This window comes from Coregonus lavaretus (genome assembly GCF_964263955.1).
Source record: "Coregonus lavaretus genome assembly, chromosome: 2".
NCBI lineage: Eukaryota > Metazoa > Chordata > Actinopteri > Salmoniformes > Salmonidae > Coregonus > Coregonus lavaretus.
Window position 1 is genome coordinate 52,811,372 of NC_139989.1, and position 22,687 is coordinate 52,834,058.

General features: G+C 46.6%; 1 protein-coding gene across 1 annotated transcript in view; it reads right to left on the reverse strand.

Moving 5' to 3' along the window:
- The window catches only part of LOC311139621 (adhesion G protein-coupled receptor L1-like), a gene marked incomplete at both ends in the record, with an annotated part of 96,769 nt that overhangs the window by 63,076 nt on the left and 11,006 nt on the right, over positions 1–22,687 (reverse strand). Inside the window, one exon of the mRNA XM_084174532.1 lies at positions 14,354–14,401. Within this exon, the coding sequence (XP_084030658.1) occupies positions 14,354–14,401 (48 nt within the window). The remainder of the gene's footprint in view (positions 1–14,353; positions 14,402–22,687) is intronic.

Sequence of the window (22,687 nt, forward strand, 5' to 3'; positions counted from 1 at the left end):
ACACTCTGGCTCCAGGACTTGTGTATTTGAGCCAGGGTGTATGTTGTTTGTTGGGTTTTGGGTGTATTTTATGTTTGCATGTCTGTTGTGTCTATTTCTAGGTTGTGGTTGTGTTTCCTTGTTTGTATTCATGTGACTCCCAATCGGAGGTAACGAGTACAGCTGTCGGCTCGTTATCTCTGATTGGGAGCCATATTTAAACTGTGTGGTTTCTCCTTAGTTGGTGGGTTATTGTTTCCAGTGTTCCGTGTTTCAGTCGTTGTACTGTGGACTTCACTTTCGTTCTTTTGTTTTGTATTGACGTGCTTTTCAATTAAAGTCATGTTCGTTCAACGCGCTGCGCTTTGGTCTCCTTCACTCCTAGACGATCGTGACAGCTAGCTTCCCTACACTGGCTTCCTGTTAAGGCAAGGGCTGATTTCAAGGTTTTACTGTTAACCTATAAAGCGTTACATGGGCTTGCTCCTACCTATCTTTCCGAGTTGGTCCTGCCGTACATACCAATACGTACGCTACGGTCACAAGACGCAGGCCTCCTAATTGTCCCTAGAATTTCTAAGCAAACAGCGGGAGGCAGGGCTTTCTCCAATAGATCTCCATTTTTATGGAACAGTCTGCCTACCCATGTGAGAGACGCAGACTCGGTCTCAACCTTTAAGTCTTTACTGAAGACTTATCTCTTCAGTAGGTCATATGATTGAGTGTAGTCTGGCCCAGGAGTGTGAAGGTGAACGGAAAGGCTGGAGCAACGAACAGCCCTTGCTGTCTCTGCCAGGCCGGTTCCCCTCTCCACTGGGGTTCTCTGCCTCTAACCCTGTTGCAGGGGCTGAGTCACTGGCTTGCTGGTGCTCTTTCATGCCGTCCCTGGGAGGGGTGCGTCACTTGAGTGGGTTGAGTTACTGACGTGATCTTCCTGTCTGGGTTGGCGCCCCCCCCCTGGTTTGTGCTGTGGTGGAGACCTCTGTGGGCTATACTCGGCCTTGTCTCAGGATTGTAAGTTGGTGGTTGGGGATATCCCTCTAGTGGTGCGGGGGCTGTGCTTTGGCGGAGTGGGTGGGGTTATATCCTTCCTGTTTGGCCCTGTCCGGGGGTTTCTTCGGATGGGGCCACAGTGTCTCCGGACCGCTCCTGTCTCAGCCTCCAGTATTTATGCTGCAGTAGTTTATGTGTCGGGGGGCTGGGGTTAGTTGGTTATACCTGGAGTACTTCTCCTGTCTTATCCAGTGTCCTGTGTGAATTTAAGTATGCTCTCTCTAATTCTCTCGTTCTCTCTTTCTCTCTGAGAACCTGAGCCCTAGGACCATACGTCAGGACTACCGGGCATGATGACACCTTGCTGTCCCCAGTCCGCCTGGCCTTGCTGCTATTCCAGTTTCAACTGTTCTGCCTGCGGCTACGAAACCCCTACCTGTCCCAGACCTGCTGTTTTCAACTCTTAATGATCGGCTATGAAAAGCCAACTGAGAGACCTGAGCCCTAGGACCATACGTCGGGACTACCGGCCGTGGTGACTCCTTGCTGTCCCCAGTCCGCCTGGCCTTGCTGCTATTCCAGTTTCAACTGTTCTGCCTGCGGTTATGGAACCCCTACCTGTCCCAGACCTGCTGTTTTCAACTCTTAATGATCGGCTATGAAAAGCCAACTGAGATTTATTCCTGATTATTATTTGACCATGCTTGTCACTTATTAACATTTTTGAACATCTTGGCATGGTTCTGTTATAATCTCCACCCGGCACAGCCAGAAGAGGACTAGCCACCCCTCATAGCCTGGTTCCTCTCTAGGTTTCTTCCTAGGTTTTGCCTTTCTAGGGAGTTTTTCCTAGCCACCGTGCTTCTACACCTGCATTACTAGCTGTTTGGGGTTTTAGGCTGGGTTTCTGTACAGCACTTCGAGATATTAGCTGATGTAAGAAGGGCTATATAAAATAAAATTGATTGAAAAAATTGATTGATTGAGTAGCAAGCTACCCCACCACCACCAACACCACCACCACCACTACCACTCCTACAGCCTCTTAGTGAGTGAGTGAGTTCCCCAAGTCATTGAGTAGCTAGCTACACCCACCATCACCACCACTCCTATATCCTCTTAGTGAGTGAGCGAGTTCCCCAAGTATTTGAGTAGCTAGCTACCCCCACCACCACCCCCCACCACACCTATAGCCTCTTAGTGAGTGAGTGAGTTCCCCAAGTAATTGAGTAGCTAGCTACCCCCACCACCACCCCCACTCCTATAGCCTCTTAGTGAGTGAGCGAGTTCCCCAAGTATTTGAGTAGCTATCTACCCGCACCACCACCACCACACCTGTAGCCTCTTTGTGAGCGAGCGAGTTCCCCAAGTCTTTGAGTAGCTAGCTACCACCACCACCACTCATATAGCCTCTTAGTGAGCGAGTGAGTTCCCCAAGTCTTTGAGTAGCTAGCTACCCCCACCACCACCCCCCCCACTCCTATAGCCTCTTAGTGAACGAGCGAGTTCCCCAAGTCTTTGAGTAGCTAGCTACCCCCACCACCACCACCCCCACTCCTATAGCCTCTTAGTGAACGAGCGAGTTCCCCAAGTCTTTGAGTAGCTAGCTACCCCCACCACCACCACCCCCACTCCTATAGCCTCTTAGTGAACGAGCGAGTTCCCCAAGTCTTTGAGTAGCTAGCTACCCCCACCACCACCACCCCCACTCCTATAGCCTCTTAGTGAACGAGCGAGTTCCCCAAGTCTTTGAGTAGCTAGCTACCCCCACCACCACCACCCCCACTCCTATAGCCTCTTAGTGAACGAGCGAGTTCCCCAAGTCTTTGAGTAGCTAGCTACCCCACCACCACCACCACCACTCCTATAGCCTCTACCCACTGCAGTCATCATCACTCCATTACCGCGCTCCTCCACTCCTCCGCTCATCCTTTGGCCTCTTCTGCTTCTGTGAGGAGTCTTGGTCCCACCTGCACTTTGGAAATTAGTATACTCCTCCTGTGCCTTGGATGGAGGGAGGGAGGGAGGGAGTGTTTGTGGGAGTGGAGTGAGGGAGTGTGTGAATGTGTCGGCGTTGGCAAGTCTGCCTCTGTGTTTAAGTGAGTTGGGACCAGTTCCGCTGACCAGATGAACATGGGTTGGGTGTCTGGAGACATGAAGACTTATGAGAACAGGGATCAGCTTCACAGGAACAAAGTCAAAGCTTTGCTCCAGGTGGAAATCAAATTTTTCGCAGAGAGAAACACTTTCCCACAATCTTTTCCACAGATTCCCTTCCATCACAACCTAACCTGAGGAATTTCGAAATAAGACAAGTCTCAATAACATAAAACTCAGTTTAGTTTATTTTTATTGGCCTGAATACTCGTTATGTGTGAGTCTAAGCACATCAATCCCTGAGAGTGGCTGTGTCAATGCTTCAGTGTGGACATCAGTGTGAGAGACTGCATAATACATACTTATGGGAATCACTCAGTGTGTTTTCTCCTAATTAAATATGAATTCACCCCTCTGCATGTGTATGACTGTTTGGTGTGTGTCTCTATTCCTCTATTAGTATACAAACACATCTGTGCAGCTGTGTGTGTGTGTGTTTGTGTGTGTGTGTGTGTATGTGTGTGTGTGTGTCTGTGTGTGTGTGCGTGTGCATGCAATGTGCGACGTGTGTGTCGATGTGTGCATGCATGCGTTCAATGTGCGACACATGCGTTTAATGTGTGCACATACTGTAAGTGTGAGTGTGTCTGTATCAAGAGTGAATCCAGAGAGTAGAAAATGTTCCTGCTTTTCTCATCAGTCAATGAGTTTCTTGAACTCCAGGGTAATTGTGACTAATTAAGCCAAATAATTGAGTCAATTAAGCCGTGAAAGAGTTTGAATAAGACAGAGAGTTGATCTGTCTGTCCAAGCGGTGTGTGTCAAATATTATGCCACTGCACTCATTCTCCTCTCGTTACTCGCTCCCCTCACAAACTACTGCATACGTGTCTTACACACAGCTCTCTCTCTCTCTGTATCTCTTGCTCTCTACTGTACCTCTCTTTTCCTCCCTCTCTCTCTTCCTCTCATCCCCCCACATGCTAATGGACATCACAACCCCTCCTCCCCTCCCATGTCTGTCTAATCAAAAATCTATTAAAAACACCTTGCCGCCAAGTCTCGAGAGCCCGGCCCGGGCTGAGGGTGGAACGGAAATGCTTCTCCCTCTACCCTCTCTCCTCTCTATCCCTCTGTTCTCTTTTTCTCCACTCCTCACGTCTCTCTTCCTGTGTTAAGCGCCGCCCCTCCTGTCTACTGGAAGTTCGCAACATGATTTACGAGAACTGAGAACTTAATTTATATATTATTTTCCTCCTGCATCCTCTCATTTATTTATTAGATTTTTCTCCCAGCCACGCCGCCTCTTTCTGTCTCTGGCGTGGAAGAGGAGGAGGAGAGGAGGATGGGAGGATGGGATTAGAGGGGTAATGTGGTCTCGGGGCAGACCAGCAGACTGGCAGGCCTGCAGACATGGAACAGATCTGTCCCACAGTTAATGGCATTAGTGCTGTCCCTGAGGTGAATGAGGGAGGGGAGGGGAGGGGAGGGGAGGGAGGAACGGAGGAAGAGAGGGGAGGGAGGGAGGGAGGGAGGGAGGAGAGGAGAGGAGAGGAGAGGAGAGGAGAGGAGAGGAGAGGAGAGGAGAGGAGAGGAGAGGAGAGGAGAGGAGAGGAGAGTCCGACTGAGAGAGACAGACAAACATATTAAAACTGTCTCTCTACCAGCCACGCACCTACTGTTTACTTTACTCCAACTAAACTGTGTGTGTGTGTGTCCCTCACCACACACTCTCCATCTGCCCCTGTACACACAGCAATACACTTACATGCACTCCTGCACCGAATCCCACAAACGCTCTCAAACAAACAAAAGTACACACACATTCATGCATATGCATGCACTCACACAAACACCACACATGCGCATGCACACACACACACACACACACACACACACACACAAACACACAGAAATACCCACAGCACACATGGATTCAGGCAGAAAAAACACTGTTTTCTCTCTCCATGTCAGGTGCAAATGGACTTCAGTGCAAAAGCAAACACGGTGCTCAGCAGAGAGGGGACATCATTGTCGACTCTGTCGACTGTCTGTGCGGATAAAGCTACTAGCACTCCTCTCCGAGCTACTCATTTGCACTTCCGCAGTTTTCTAACAAGGTGTTACTGATCCTAGCAGCTTTGGTGACGTCAACACCAACAACACGTTCTCCTGGCTGTCTCTCAGTAGAGCGTCCAAACGCAGCAGCCCTCCCAGCCTCCCTGCCTGAGTATCAAAGCCCCAAGGAACCACCACCAACACAGGCTCAAATTACCCTCAGCAGCCTGTTGGGAGAGACACAGACACACAGCAGAGCAGAGAGGAGAGAGAGACCAGAGAGGAGGGAGAGACAACACAACACAGATGGGGAGGGAGAGAGAGTGAGTGAAAGAGAGACAGAGTGAGAGGGAGACAGAGAGAGAGAGAGAGAGAGGGGAGAGAGAGAGAGAGAGAGAGAGAGAGAGAGGGAGAGAGAGAGAGAGAGAGAGAGAGAGAAAGAGGGGAAGGATCAGCAATGAAAGGCCAGGGATAGCTGGAGGAGAGGAGAAGAGAGAGGGCTGACAAAGAGAGGAGAGGAGGAGAGTTGTAGCCTTTTAAACATTCACATATCTAGTGCATGAGTTGGGGCATTGTTACTGGCAGCAGGAGAGGGAGTGGAGAGGGAATGAGAGAGGACACTGACAGACAGGTGGAGCCAACGCACACTGGCTTGTGATGGATGGAGAGGAGAGTTAGTAAATATACATGGAGCCCTCCTCCCTGGCACGTTGTGCTGCCTCAGCACACAGCAGATTGGCTGCTTTGCCCGATTGTCTCCCTCCATCTGAAAAAGGTTAAGTCATGAAAATATTGTCTTGGATCATGAAAATATTAGCAAGTCTGCCCCTCCCTGCTAACGTGCACCTAGTCACTGGGAGAAGGGGAGAGGATAGGGTAAGGAGGGGAGAGAAAGAGAGAGTGAGAGAGAGGGGGGGGGGGGGGGGGGTGGGGGGGGGGGGGGGGGGGGGGGGGGTAAGAGAGAGAGAGAGAGAGTGACACTAATTTAGCCTCCAGTGTTCTCTCTTTTTATCTCTGTGTAACCAAGGCCACCTCAGGCACCAAAGGTGTGTCTGCAAACAGCTTTAGACAGAGCTATTGATCCCATAGGGGAGAGCTGCCATAGCCGCCACCCACACAGGTCCCCCTGAGCCCCCAGGAAGGTGTGCGGTTGTGGGGGGAAAGGCTTTACAGGTATTGGCCCTGGTAAAGGTCACCCACTGATGAAGAATGGAGATAGGGCTCCCATTGTTCGCTCTGCCAATATAGGGATGGATTCGGGAGAGGTTGTGTTTTCTCTAGCAGGAGGTAAGCTTGGCTTCTTATATGGTGTTGAGTAAAGCTTAAACCTGTATTTAGATTGTAGGTAGGTATTGCAGTTAGGTATTATAGGTAGTTTACTCAGGTAGTTATTGTAAGTTATTGTAGGTAATTATTGTAGGTAAGGACTGTATTCGGCGGACCCCGGCGAAGCACGAGGCTAGCTTACCCACTACTTGGACCAACAAAGCTAGCTAGCTAGCTAGCGGGTAGCTACTGGTAACTTTTAGCAACAGTGGTTAGTTGTTTCCAATGTTATTTCACGCTTAAGAGTACCTGTGATTGAGCCAGCTAGCCGCCACCATTCAGCTGTTTTTTCTAACCTCATTATCATTAACGTTAGGTGGTTGGTAGCTGCTGTACTTAATTACGGCTACTGATTGCAGTCTGCCAGTTTGGCTTTATACATAGCTTGGGCTTTGTCGAGTAAGGCTTAAACTATGTATTTAGATTGTAGTTAGGTATTATAGGTAGGCATCGTGGGCTGTATATTATTAAGTAGTATAGGTAGGCATCGTGGGCTGTTGTGGGTAGCTGTTGTGTAGTTATTGTAGGTTACTTTTGTATTCGGCGGTGCCGGGTGTAGCACGAAGCTAGCTAGCTAACTCACCTCCTGGATTAGCTGGCGAGTAGCTATTAGCAACGGTAGCAACTAAAAACAATATCCTTTTAGCCAGCTACATTCGTTCGCAGCGACGCCATTTTTCAAACAAAGTCAACACAGCAGCCATTGCTAGCTAGCCAACACTACCAGCTGGCTGTACTGTAGTAGCTAAATACAATATATTTGTGCTAGCTACCCAACGTTTAATCATTGCTGCGTTATGAAAGGTAAGCTTGGCTTCTTATATGGTGTTGAGTTAAGCTTAAACCATGTATTTAGATTGTAGGTAGGTATTGTAGTTTGGTATTATAGGTAGCTTACTCAGGTAGTTATTGAAGGTTATTGTAGGTAATTATTGTAGGTAAGTATTGTATTCGGCAGACCCCGGCGAAGCACGAGGCTAGCTTACCCACTACTTGGACCAACAAAGCTAGCTAGCTAGCTAGCGGGTAGCTACTGGTAACTTTTAGCAACTGTGGTTAGTTGTTTCCAATGTTATTTCATGCTTAAGAGTACCTGTGATTGAGCCAGCTAGCTGCTACCATTCAGCTGTTTTTCTAACCTCATCCGAGGCATTAACGTTAGGTGGTTGGTAGCTGCTGTACTTAATTACAGCTACTGATAACAGTCTGCTGTAGTTTACAACAATTCTAATTTCTAAAGTGGAAGTTGGGAGAGTTTTATTCGGGTGGTTCAGTGAAACAATTATAGTTTCTGAGGTGGAAGTTGGGAGAGTTATATTATTTTTTTTTGGTGAGGGAGGCCTGCTCTCTCCTTTCCCAGATGTTTAGTTCATTTCATTCCGATCTCCTCTGCATTATTGTAGCCATCTGCTGCAGCCTGTCAACTATGCCTCTGCCTATCCCTGTTCTCTCCTCTCCGCACAGGCTACACAAACGCCTCACTCCGCGTGGCTGCTGCCTCTCTAACCTGGTGGTCCCTGCACGCACCACACACCTGGAGTTCCAGGTCTCAGGCAGCCTCTGGAACTGCCGTTCTGCCGCCAACAAGGCTGACTTCATCCCAGCCTATGCTACCCTCCAGTCCCTCGACTTCCTGGCGCTGACGGAAACATGGATTACCACTGAAAACACTGCTACTCCTACTGCTCTCTCCTCGTCTGACCATGTGTTCTCGCATACCCCGAGAGCATCTGGTCAGAGGGGTGGTGGCACAGGAATCCTCATCTCTCCCAAGTGGTCATTCTCAATTTTTCCCCTAACCCATCTGTCTATCTCCTCATTTGAATTCCACGCTGTCACAGTCACTAGCCCATTTAAGCTTAATATCCTTGTCATCTATCGCCCTCCAGGTTCCCTTGGAGAGTTCATCAATGAGCTTGACGCCTTGATAAGTTCCTTTCCTGAGGATGGCTCACCCTTCACAGTTTTGGGGGATTTCAACCTCCCTACGTCTACATTTGACTCATTTCTCTCTGCCTCCTTCTTTCCACTCCTCTCCTCTTTTGACCTCACCCTCTCACCACCCCCCCCCCCCCACTCACAAGGCAGGCAATACGCTTGACTTCATCTTTACTAGATGTTGCTCTTCTACTAATCTCACTGCAACTCCCCTCCATGTCTCCGACCACTACTTTGTATCCTTTTCTCTCTCGCTCTCCTCCAACACTACTCACTCTGCCCCTACACAGATGGTAACGCGCCGCCGCAACCTTCGCTCTCTCTCTCCCACTACTCTCTCCTCTTCCATCCTATAATCTCTTCCCTCTGCTCAATCCTTCTCCCTCCAATCTCCTGATTCTGCCTCCTCAACCCTCCTCTCCTCCCTTTCTGCATCCTTTGACTCCCTGTGTCCCCTATCCTCCCGGCCGGCTCGGTCCTCCCCTCCAGCTCTGTGGCTTGATGACTCATTGCGAGCTCACAGAACAGAGCTCCGGGCAGCTGAGCGGAAATGGAAGAAAACTAAACTCCCTGCCGACCTGGCATCTTTTCACTCCCTCCTCCCTACATTTTCTTCATCTGTTTCTGCTGCTAAGGCCACTTTCTACCACTCTAAATTCCAAGCATCTGCCTCTAACCCTAGGAAGCTCTTTGCCACATTCTCCTCACTGCTGAATCCCCCCCCCCCCCCTCCTCCCTCTCTGTGGATGACTTCGTCAACCACTTTGAAAAGAAGGTTGACGACATCCGATCCTCGTTTGTTAAGTCAAATGACACTGCTGGTCCTGCTCACACTGCCCTACCCTATGCTTTGACTTCTTTCTCCCCTCTCTCTCCAGATAAAATCTTGCGACTAGTGACTGCAGGCCGCCCAACAACCTGCCCGCTTGACCCCATCCCCTCCTCTCTTCTCCAGACCATCTCCGGTGACCTTCTCCCCTACCTCACCTCGCTGATCAACTCATCCTTGACCGCTGGCCATGTCCCTTCCGTCTTCAAGAGAGCGAGAGTTGCACCCCTTCTCAAAAAACCAACACTCGATCCCACTGATGTCAACAACTACAGACCAGTATCCCTTCTTTCTTTTCTTTCCAAAACTATTGAGCGTGCCGTCTTTAGCCAACTCTCTTGCTATCTCTCTCAGAATGACCTTCTTGATCCAAACCAGTCAGGTTTCAGGACTGGTCATTCAACTGAGACTGCTCTTCTCTGTGTCACGGAGGCTCTCCGCACTGCTAAAGCTAACTCTCTCTCCTCTGCTCTTGTCCTTCTAGACCTGTCTGCTGCCTTTGATACAGTGAACCATCAGATCCTCCTCTCCACCCTCTCCGAGCTGGGCATCTCCGGCGCGGCTCACTCCTGGATTGCGTCCTACCTGACCGGTCGCTCCTACCAAGTGGCGTGGTGAGAAGCTGTCTCCGCACCACGTGCTCTCACCACTGGTGTCCCCCAGGGCTCAGTTCTAGGCCCTCTCCTTTTCTCCCTATACACCAAGTCACTTGGCTCTGTCATATCCTCACATGGCCTCTCCTATCATTGCTACGCTGACGATACACAACTAATCTTCTCCTTTCCCCCTTCTGATAACCAGGTGGCGAACCGCATCTCTGCATGTCTGGCCGACATATCAGTATGGATGACGGATCACCACCTCAAGCTGAACCCTGGCAAGACGGAGCTGCTCTTCCTCCCGGGGAAGGACTGCCCGTTCCATGATCTCGCCATCACGGTTGACAACTCCGTTGTGTCCTCCTCCCAGAGTGCAAAGAGCCTTGGCGTGACCCTGGACAACACCCTGTCGTTCTCCGCTAACATCAAGGCGGTGACCCGATCCTGCAGGTTCATGCTCTACAACATTCGGAGAGTACGACCCTGCCTTACACAGGAAGCGGCACAGGTCCTAATCCAGGCACTTGTCATCTCCCGTCTGGATTACTGCAACTCGCTGTTGGCTGGGCTCCCTGCCTGTGCCATTAAACCCCTACAACTCATCCAGAATGCCGCAGCCTGTCTGGTGTTCAACCTTCCCAAGTTCTCTCACGTCACCCCCCTCCTCCGCACACTCCACTGGCTTCCAGTTGAGGCTCGCATCCGTTACAAGACCATGGTGCTTGCCTATGGAGCAGTGAGGGGAACGGCACCTCCGTACCTTCGGGCTCTGATCAGTCCCTACACCCAAACGAGGGCATTGCGTTCATCCACCTCTGGCCTGCTGGCTCCCCTTCCTCTGCGGAAGCATAGTTCCCGCTCAGCCCAGTCAAAACTGTTCGCTGCTCTGGCACCCCAATGGTGGAACAAGCTCCCTCACGATGCCAGGACGGCGGAGTCACTCACCACCTTCCGGAGACATTTGAAACCCCACCTCTTTAAGGAACACCTGGGATAGGATAAAGTACTCCTTCTACCCCTCCCCCCCCCCCCCCCCCAAAAAAAAAAAAAAAGTATAATTGTAAAGTGGTTATCCCACTGGCTATAGGGTGAATGCACCAATTTGTAGTCGCTCTGGATAAGAGCGTCTGCTAAATGACGTAAATGTGCCCTTGAGCAAGGCACTTAACCCTAATTGCTCCTGTAAGTCGCTCTGGATAAGAGCGTCTGCTAAATGACTAAAATGTAAATGTAAATGATTAAGAGCCAGTGTTTTTACTGATTGGAATTCCTTATCAGGAGTCACTCCACATTTCAACATACCTTCCCAACACACAGCTCCTGGACCAGTGATTCTGAGCCTCAGAATAATTAATCATTCAGGCATTTATGGCGTATAGTGCTTTATTTTGCCATTGGGCTTCACTATTTTAGCATATTAGCATAGTACTGTTTAAAGCATATTGCTTTGAATACTCTGAAGAATTACCTTTACGTTATGGTAACTGTATGCTAACTTTATGCTCACTGTGTTAATACCGTACAGGATTAGAGCTGTAGTGTTTGTCCAATATGAACATAATCTCATTCTCCAGTCCAGTGCTCTAACCTCTGCATCACCACAGAACAGCACTGGCCACTAGGATAGACAGAACTTAATCAATCCCTCTCCTGTCCTGACACTCTGCCAACACACTGCATGGAGATGATGAGAGGAAAGCCTTTCATGTTCTACCTGCCTTTCACATCAGTAAACACACACACGAACACGCACACACATGCATGCTTACACACACACATGCATGCACTGACACACACACACACTAACACACACTCAAAAATTTTTCACTGGAATCAAAAAACTGAAATCTCTCTCGCTGCCAATTTATCAAGCTGCCACTTTCTGTCAGTGCTGTGTCGTCATAGCCTTTTATCCTCGGCATCATTATTTTGTCTCTCAACGGCTGAGGAGGCAGAGGAACCGCAAGGCAGAGACAGTCTCTGGCTCGCACCCTCCCTGATGTCCTCCAAATCAGAAGAAACACAATGATCCAGTTAGAAATATGAGTTCTTGGCGTGATGAAAAACAGCTTTTAGTGTTTATCTGAGCAGCCCACTAGAACACTTATTTGAACATCAACTGTGGGTGCAAAAAAAAGAGGCGCTTTAATCCCATTGATGGTGCTTTAAAAGCCTTACTACACACAGCTGTCCCAAATGGCACCCTAATCCCTATATGTTTCACTACTTTTGACCAGGGACTGGCTGATGGGCGCCTGACGTGTCTTCGTTAGTTTTCCGCTCTAAGTCCCGTAAGTAAGAGGATACTAATTAGAGGTCTTTGGATGTGTGATTTGACCAGTGAATAGCCTGCACAGCCCACCCACTAGCTGGCAGATATGCAGCCACTGCAGTGAAAATTCACACACTAGGAGGGACACACACACATACAGTATGCACACACACACACACACACACACACACACACACACGCACACACACATACATACATGCACACACACACGTGAACACAATCGCACACACACACACACACGTATGCTCCCTCACTACATCACTACACACCTACACATCCGTCCGTGGCTCACACAGAGGAATTCATCTATCAGTGGTTCACATTGCCCTCCAGCTAGCTGGAGCTACTGCAGACATTGATCAAACTGACTTTTAACATGAAGAAGTTCAAAATCTCACTTTTCTAATCCCTTTACTGCCAACAACCTTCCTCACCCCCACAGCGGAAACAAAAGATACACACTTTGACACACACTCATATTCATAGAAATACATGCATACACACATTTACATTACATTTTAGTCATTTAGCAGACGCTCTTATCCAGAGCGACTTACAGTTAGTGAATACATATTTTTTTATACTGGCCCCCCGTGGGAAACGAACCCACAACCCTGGCGTTGCAAACGCCATACACTCAAAATTGCATGCTGGCATGCACACACAAGAACACACATTCAAAGGAAAACTCACCCAGAAATAGAAACAAAATCAAGTGTTTTTCTCCCCTCTCAAACCTCCATTGAAGGAGTGAAACCCTGTAAGAGGTGTTTGTAGGGTCAAAGAGGGTATGGCAGCATCACATTGAGTTCCACTGAACTTTTCTTTGTGTGTTTATGATGTGGCCAACATGCATCCATGCTAACCTATGAAAGTGAACCAGGAATGCAAGGAAGCCGACTGAAACAGGAGGTGACTACCTGAACTTGTCCAATAAGAAATTATTGTTTTTGTACTCCATTGCAACATTGCTACATTTTGCTATTGTGTGCACCAATGTATACAACCCAGGGTTTGGGCTTCTGCCCTCTGATATTCCACCACTAGGGGAGCTCTATGGAACAGACTACACTGCTCAGACAAGAGCTCAGATGGAGCATGCTTATACACAGATGCATGATCATTTAAATTTCAATTTCAATAAACACTCTTCACTTTCCAAGAAAATGTTGAAGCATTGTGAGTTGCTGTGGACAAGGGCATGGCCAAGGACAGGTGAGTTGTGCTCGTTGCTCCCGGCGCAATTATCCTCCTGGAAAGTAAAAGAACAGAAAGATGCTTAACATGTGTTCCCAAGTCACCTCCGCCTCCACATATCATCATTCCACATGTATGGTAAATATCCAACGCATACATACATTAAATACAATACAGCTCTTGATATTTCCTCTGAGAGTTATGAGAATCACAGAAGGCTCGAGTCAAGAGAAGGAGGAAAGGAAGCACTCAGAGAGGAGAGGAGAAGTACTTGTATCACCATAATAAGCAATGGCCATAAGGGCGGCTAGACATTACACCATTTTTGCCCTGTCTGTGGTCACCTGATGAGCATTTCTCAAATCACAGACAAATGTTAAGTGTCAGCCCGCAACGTGTAAGCACTTCTCCGAATTGAGATTGTTAGGTTTTATGGGCCCCCGGGCGCTCCACGGCATCCCGATAATTTTCCAGACATGTTGGAAAAATGTGCGAGTGGTCCGATCAGATGCAAGATGTGTCCTAGACTAATCTGGTGTCAGCCAAACAGCTAACTCGAAACTACCTTTAACTTCCATTCTCTTATGATGGCCGGACATCGTTTCACATTTTAACAAATAAACAGATCAAATCAAACCTTTTTAGGCCTAATTACGCGCGCACGTAGGTATTTTAGCAGTCTGCTCCGGTGGAATCTAACAGCATCTTTATTTCATGCTGAATGATTGATTCCTGCCATGTCAAAACACAAGTCTGTCCATGTAACCAGCGAGAAAAAAGGCTAGGGGCTAGATTCAATCCGTATCGCAGAAGTATCGAGGAAGATCCACGTTATAGCTTGATTGAAATTTAAAGGCAATATTTCCGCGTTCCCAGAGACCTCCTTCACGGTAAACGCTGCGTACTATGTCGGCTCAATCGGAAATGACCTTTACACTGATCTTCCGTGATACTTGACAGACTCGTCAAATGTGAGAGGTATGGTATTCAGGAGGCCTGACACTGCATTGTAGAGTATTGGGGGTCTTGGAGTTAAGTACTCACCCTCTTTTCACCTTTCTCACTGAAGTGAAAATACTGAGGTGACAGCTCCTACACAAGGGAAAGAGAATAGAGAGTGGTGTGAACATAAGCAACTTTACATTTTACATTTTACATTTTAGTCATTTAGCAGACGCTCTTATCCAGAGCGACTTACAGTTAGTGAATGCATACATGTATTTTTTTTAACAAAAAAATCATACTGGCCCCCCGTGGGAAACGAACCCACATCCCTGCTGGCCAAACCCTCCCCTACCTTGGACGACGCTGGACCAATTGTGCGGCGCCCATGGGTCTCCCGGTCGCGGCCGGCTGCAACAGAGCCTGGACTCGAACGCCTTCAACGCCTGTTTCATTGTGGTTTCCAGAGAACCCCCTCACTGGGGTTTAGCATAGAGTCTGCCAACTGCTCAAGCTAGACCAAACAGTAACAGAAAAGTGTATTTAGTTTGCACCAGAGTCAAAGAAAGGTATTGTCTTTTGTTTTGCAGTTCCGGAGTTATCAGCCTCTGTTCTAACAGTTTTGCATATTCATCCCCCTCCCGGCCCACATAGATGTTAATGCACGCCCACACTAACACATCTGAGTGAGCAGGGCAAACAAATGTTCCATCTCACGTACACTCAATCACTCACTCACTCACTCACTCACTCACTCACTCACTCACTCACTCACTCACTCACTCACTCACTCACTCACTCACTCACTCACTCACTCACTCACTCACTCACTCACTCACTCACTCACTCTCTTCTCTCTCTCTCTCTCTCCCTCTCTCTCTTTTTTTCTCAGTGTCCTCTCACTCACTACCCCCCCCCCCCCCCCCCCACACACACACTACACACACTTTGTGAAAGAGAGAGTCTTTGGCAGCAGCCACCTCTCAGTGTGCTGGATCAGCTGAAATAGGATCCGGTGCTCAGATCCCGCTGTACCTCTCACACATACTGATATGGCCTGATCTCCAGTCAGTGGAGTTAGCCTGCAGGGAGTCAGTCAGGAGCTTAGTGCTGTGCGCCAGGGACACTGCTGCTTCACTCACACTACAGAAGAGAAGATCTGGCCAGGAGACAATGTCTGCGTCTCAAATGGCAGCCTATTACCTATATAGAGCCCAGGTCAAAAGTTGTGCACTACATAGTGAATAGGGTGCCATTTATGATGCAGACAATGATGGACCCTGATCAGAAGTACTGCACTACATAGGAAAAATGATGCCATTTCAGACACAGCCAATGGCAACGACAGGGCCTTATCTATCTCACTAACCTGGTAATGGAGTTGGCATATGCAGGGGATACTTTATCCACATGACATAATTCCTGGCGAATATAATATGATGATTCAACAGTGTTTTGACATGAGAGGAGAGAATCGAGATGATCCACATGACAGAACAACATGCCTAGCAACCTCCTCAGGCTCTAGTGTCACAACACTGACCTTGCAAGCACGATGTGTCAAACCGAATGTACTGTGAAGACAGTGTCACTTCAGAGCAGCATTCCAGGAAATTATACCTTTAATAGCCAAAGTCATGTCACTACAATTTCATGTTAGTTGGAGAGTAGTTACTGTACAATGATTAGAATTAGCAAGCTGTTGTATGACAGTTTGAATTAATGATTTCAAGTTAACTGTCTCCACATGTTTCAGAGTAAACTCCATACATAGTGTCAGTGGCTTACACAGGTAGACATACAGTGCCTATGATAACACAAGCATTTTGCTACACCCGCAACAACATCTACTAAATATACAGTATGTATGCAACCAATAAAATATTATTTGATTTGCCTATCATAAGTATCATAAGTATCATCATAAGTATCATAAGTGCCTATCATAAGTATTCACCCTTGGATTTCTTCACATTTTATTGTGTTACAAAGTGGGATTAAAATAGATTTAATAGTATTTTTTTATTAATAATCTACACAAAATACTCTGTAATGTCAAAGTGGAAGAAAGGGGAATTTGTATGTTTTCAATTTTTTTATGAATGAAAAATAAAGCACTAATATACCTTGATTAGATAAGTTTTCACCCCCGAGTCAATACATGTTAGAAACACCTTTGGCAACAACTACAGCTGTGAGTCTTATTAGGTAAGTCTCTAAGAGCTTTGCACACCTGGATTGTGCAACATTTGTCCATTATTCTTTTAAAAAAAAATTAAGATCTGTCAAGGTGTTGGGGATCATGGATAGACAGAAATGTTAAAGTCTTGCCATAGATTATCAAGCAGATTTAAGTCAAAACTGTAAGTTGGCCACTCAGGAACATTTATTTATTTTTTATTTTATTTTATTTATTTCACCTTTATTTAACCAGGTAAGCCAGTTGAGAACAAGTTCTCATTTACAACTGCGACCTGGCCAAGATAAAGCAAAGCAGTGCGATAAAAACAACAACAACACATAGTTACATATGGAATAAACAAAACGTACAGTCAATAACACAATAGAAAATCTATATACAGTGTGTGCAAATGTAGTAAGTTATGGAGGTAAGGCAATCAATAGGCCATAGTGCAAAATAATTACAATTTAGTATTAACACTGGAGTGATAGATGTGCAGGAGATGATGTGCAAATAGAGATACTGGGGTGCAAATTAGCAAAATAAATAACAATATAGGGATGAGGTAGTTGTGTGGGCTAATTACAGATGGGCTGTGTACAGGTGCAGTGATCGGTAAGCTGCTCTGACAACTGATGCTTAAAGTTAGTGAGAGAGATAAGTGTCTCCAGCTTCAGAGATTTTTGCAGTTCGTTCCATTCATTTGCAGCAGAGAACTGGAAGGAATGGCGGCCAAAGGAGGTGTTGGCTTTGGGGATAACCAGTGAGATATACCCGCTGGAACGCATACTACGGGTGGGTGTTGCTATGGTGACCAATGATCTAAGATAAGGTGGGGATTTGCCTAGAAGTGATTTATAGATGACCTGGAGCCAGTGGGTTTGGCGATGAATATGTAGTGAGGGCCAGCCAACGAGAGCATACAGGTCACAATGGTGGGTAGTATATTGGGCTTTGGTGACAAAACGGATGGCACTGTGATAGACTACATCCAATTTGTTGAGTAGAGTATTGGAAGCTATTTTGTAAATGACATCGCCGAAGTCAAGGATCGGTAGGATAGTCAGTTTTACAAGGGCATGTTTAGCAGCATGAGTGAAGGAGGCTTTGTTGCGAAATAGGAAGCCGATTCTAGATTTAACTTTGGATTGAAGATGCTTAATGTGAGTCTGGAAGGAGAGTTTACGGTCTAACCAGACACCTAGGTATTTGTAGTTGTCCACATATTCTAAGTCAGACCCGCCGAGAGTAATGATTCTAATCGGGTGGTCGGGTGCAAGCAGCGTTCGATTGAAGAGCATGCATTTAGTTTTACTAGCGTTTAAGAGCAGTTGGAGGCCACGGAAGGAGTGTTGTATGGTGTTGAAGCTTGTTTGGAGGTTTGTTAACACAGTGTCCAATGAAGGGCCAGATGTATACAAAATGGTGTCATCTGCGTAGAGGTGGATCTGAGAGTCACAAGCAGCAAGAGCGACATTATTGATATACACAGTGAATAGAGTCGGCCCGAGAATTGAACCCTGTGGCACCCCCATAGAGACTGCCAGAGGTCCAGACAACAGGCCCTCCGATTTAACACATTGAACTCTATCTGAGAAGTAGTTGGTGAACCAGGCGAGGCAGTCATTTGAGAAACCAAGGCTATTTAGTATGCCAATAAGAATGCAGTGATTGACAGAGTGAACATTCACTGTCTTCTTGGTATGCAACTCCAATGTAGATCTGGCCTGTATTATAGGTTATTGTCCTGCTGAAAGGTGAATTCCTCTCCTAGTGTCTGGTGTAAAGCAGACTGAAGCAGGTTTTCCTCTAGGATGTTGTCTGTGCTTAGCTCCATCTAATGTATTTTTATCCTGTAAAACTCCCCAGTCTTTGCCGATGTCAAGCATACCCATACCATGATGCAACGACCACCATGCTTGAAAATAAGGACGCAGTTACTCAGTGATGTGTTGTGTTGGATTTGCTCCAAACATAAGGTTTCGCATTTAGGTCAAAAGGTTTATTCCTTTGCCATGTTTTTTGTTTTGCTGTATTACTTTAGTGTCTTGTTGCATAAAGGATGCAAATATTTCGAATATTTGTATTCTGAATATTTGTATTCCTCTTTTCACTCTGTCATTTAGGTCATTATTGTGGAGTCACTATAATGTTGTTGATCCATTTTCATTTTTCTCCCATCAGCCATTGAACTCTATTGCTGTTTTAAAATCACAAATGTCCTGCAGCTCAGTTCAGAAGGACGACTGTATCTTTCATGTATCTGGGTGGTTTAATACATAATCCACAGCATAATTATTAACTTGACTTAAAGAGATATGCAATGTCTGATTTGTTATTGTTACCTATCTACCAATAACTGCCCTTCTTAATGAGGCGTTCAAAAAGCTCTCTGGTCTTTGTAGTTGAATATGTGCTTGAAATTCAATACTTGACTGAGGGACCTTACAGATGTTGTATGTATGAGGGACAGAGGAAGGGGTAGTCATTCAAAAATTATGTAAAGCACTATTATTTCACACAGAGTGAGTCCATGTAACTTATTATGTGATTAGTTAAGCCACATTTTACTCCTGAACTAATTTAGGCTTGCCTGAACAAAGGGGTGAATACTTATGCAACAACTATATTTTAGTTATTTAATTTGTATTAATTTGTAAAACTTTGTAGAATTTTATTTTTTACTTTGGCATTATTACGTATTTTGTATAGATCAGTGACCAAAATAGCACAATTAAATATATTTCAATCCCACTTTGTAATGCAACAAACTGTGAATAATTCCAAGGGGGGTGAATACTTATGATACCCACTGTATCATTAGTATTACATCTCACTCATCTCTCGCCCCTTCTACTTCTTCCCAGGGGAGGCATTTTAAATAAGGCTTTACATTAGAGATCTTGGTACTCATGAAGGTCATTAGTAGTTACTGCCTCTCCTCTACCCTCCTCTCCCCTCCTCTCTTCTCTTCTGTTCTCCTCTCCCCTCCTCTCCTCTCCTCTCTCCCCTCCTCTCCTCTCCCTCACTCCATCTCTCTCCCTCCACATGAGGATGTGTAAATATGGGATTATTGAGGAATTGATCTCTGCCCTGCTCCGTCCAGTGTACCCTCCACCTCCCATTAATCTGCAATGACTGGAGGAGAAGCCCAGAATCCATCAGTGGGCTTCGCTGCAGACAATTGTCTGAAGGGCCTGCTCCATCCAAATTCAATTAGAATCAATGGGCTACATACACAAATAAGAGCGTTGTTAGATTGAGACACATAAATAAGCAGAGGGACATTGAGGGAGAGAGAATTAAACCGAGAGAGAGAGGCCAGATTGATCTTTCCTCTTTCGGACCGTGTTATCGAGTCTCCAAATGAGATCAGTGTGAATGATTTTCCCTGGCTCATATTTCTCCCGCTCCTCCCCTACCCGAGTGTCCATCTCTCTCTCTCTCTCTCTCTCTCTCTCTCTCTCTCTCTCTCTCTCTCTCTCTCTCTCTCTCTCTCTCTCTCTCTCTCTCTCTCTCTCTCTCTCTCTCTCTCTCTCTCGCCCTCCCTCCCTCTCTACCCCCCCTTCTACCCCCCCTCTTGCAATCTCTCTCTCCCTCTCACACCCTCTCTCCCCCTCTCTCTCTTTCTTCTCCCTCTCTCTCTCTCCCTCTCTCTCACCCTCCCTCCCTCTCTTCCCCCTCTCTCTCTTGCTCTCTCTCTCTCTCTCCCTCTCACACCCCCCCTCTCTCTCTTTCATCTCTCTTTCTCTCTCTCATCTGACCTTTTTTGATCACTCTGCCCCTGAATGACTGCTGTGCCCAGCCTTGAGCTTCACTGTCTGACAAAGACCATCATTCTTTTCTCTGGAGAGAAGAGATGAGGAGGAGAGGAGGGTAGGAGCAGGGGACTTAAAGAGGAGTGGTGGTGAGTCATGATAGGAGAAGTTCAACGACTGGTGAAACAGGGTGGTATGAGAGTGAGATGGAGAGACATTGTTGTTGATAATTTAATAGGATCTCTTTTAGACCACCATAGGCATAGTCCTCAGAGAAGTACATATTAAAAACATAGGGAACAAAACAAAACAAAATTAGCTTTCCTAAATAGCTAATTAGTGTTAACGTAACCCTTGTGTGCACTTGGTCATTATGTTCGAATTATCTGTACTTTATACAATTACCTTCATTAACCTTTGTTTCATAAATGTTTTTCTAAAATGTCTTGTTGATGTCTTTATCGGCCTAAAACTTCAGTGACATCAGTGGTTAAGATGTAAGTGGAGTTGACTTACTGTGAGTGAGAAATAGAGAGGAGGGTGAGAGATTGTTATGATATCAGGGAGTGTGAGATAGAGATTATGACAAAATGCCATAGAGAGATATGGAGTGTGAGCTAGACAGAGGTGAGATTAACTGCAAACTAGAGAGAGAAGGAACACATAAGAGATATAAGAGAGATATAAGGGAGCATGTAGAATAGAGTGTTATGGGGAGTGTGAAGTAGAGACATGAGTGTGTGAGAATATACGACAGAGGACAGGTCAGAACCATACAAAACAGTAGTGATCTACAGATAGATATGAGAGGCATTAAGAGAGAGAAGAGATGTGTAGTAAAACAATTAAGACAGAAGAGATAATGAAATGGGGTGAGAGACACATTATGAGAGAGTGAGATAGAGAAATATGAGAGGGATTGAGATAGAGATGTGAGAGGACGTGAGTCAGAGATATTGGAGATGCGGTGTGAAAAAGAAAGATATGGAAGAGATATGAGGGAGAGAGAGAGAGGTTGAAATAAATATAGAGATAGATAGGCCAGTCCGAAGTGAGACAGAGTTATCGGGCGAGATCGATCTGGCCGACTGATGCCAAATGGGGGGTGTAATGATGGGTAATGATATGAGCCTGGAGAGGAGGGGAGAACTGTGTGTGTGCATTCATGGGTTCGTGCGTGCGTGTGTCAGGGCCAGTGTCCACCCAGTAGCCTGCACTTCCATTAATAGAGCCATTTCATTGTACATCACAAAGACTGCTTCATACCCACCCCACCCCCGTAGCAATGTATATAAACACACCACAATCACTATCTCTCTCTCTGTTTATTATCTCTCTCTCTCTCTTTCTGTATCTCCAACCCTCTGTCTGGCCACATCCCGCTCTCTCACTACCTCCACCCCCCTCTCTCTCTTTCTCTCTCTCTCTCTCCCCCCCTCGCTCTCTCTCTCTCTCCCCCATCATCTGCCTCCCTCTTCTCTCTTCTCTCATCACCATTACTTTTTCATCCCTCTCTCCCCCACTGTGTATCTCACTGGATGTCTGTTCATCTGTTTTTCAAATTAACCTGTCAAAAGACATCACTCTAGGGTAGTGCTACCCTTGGATGGATTCCCAAAACACAAACATATACTTATCCACAACCACACATAAGTACTGACACATAGGCACACACACACACACACACACACACACACACACACACACACACACACACACACACACACACACACACACACACACACACAGAGAGAGATGCGCACAGGCACACAGCATGCATGCATAACCACATGCACACACATGCACGCACACACACCCATGGGTGTACAAACACACAAACACACACTCACACACACACACATTCATATGCACACCCTCTGCACACAGACCTACTGACTCTTAAACAGTTTCCACAGCAACATGAAGTGGCTAAGATTAATGTATTCTGCTACGGCTCGGCACGATTTGCATTACCCCGTTCCTTTTTCAATATCAGGACCACACTTTTCATCCCACACTGCCATTTCCACAGCAGCGTTTTAACCCTCCAATGAAGTAACGATAGGGAAGCCAGGAAGGTCACACTCTATGTCAGCTGCTAGGGGTAAGTCATAACCTACATTTGTGTTTTGTTTTTTACATATTGATAGCCCGAGTCGTTCAAGGAATTCGGGACATGGGTGACTAGTTAACGTTAGTTTGGCTCTCTCTGTGTGTTCGTGCCGTGAAAGGAGGGGTTCTTCTTTGTCTGAAAGCAATGGCTAGCTAGTTTGCTAACTATTCTAGCTAACTAACTGGCTGAATAAGTTGACGACGGACTCGCTCAAGCTGTCGGGACTAACCCACAACGTTAGACACGGACACGAACGATCTGCTTGCGTGTTGATACACTGGTGGTTTGTTGTGGCCGAGTGTTGGCGCTAACCGTGTTGTTGGAGTCCGGCATGCTAGCTGGCTGTGGCGTCTTATGACTAGGTGCCTGGACGATTTTCACGG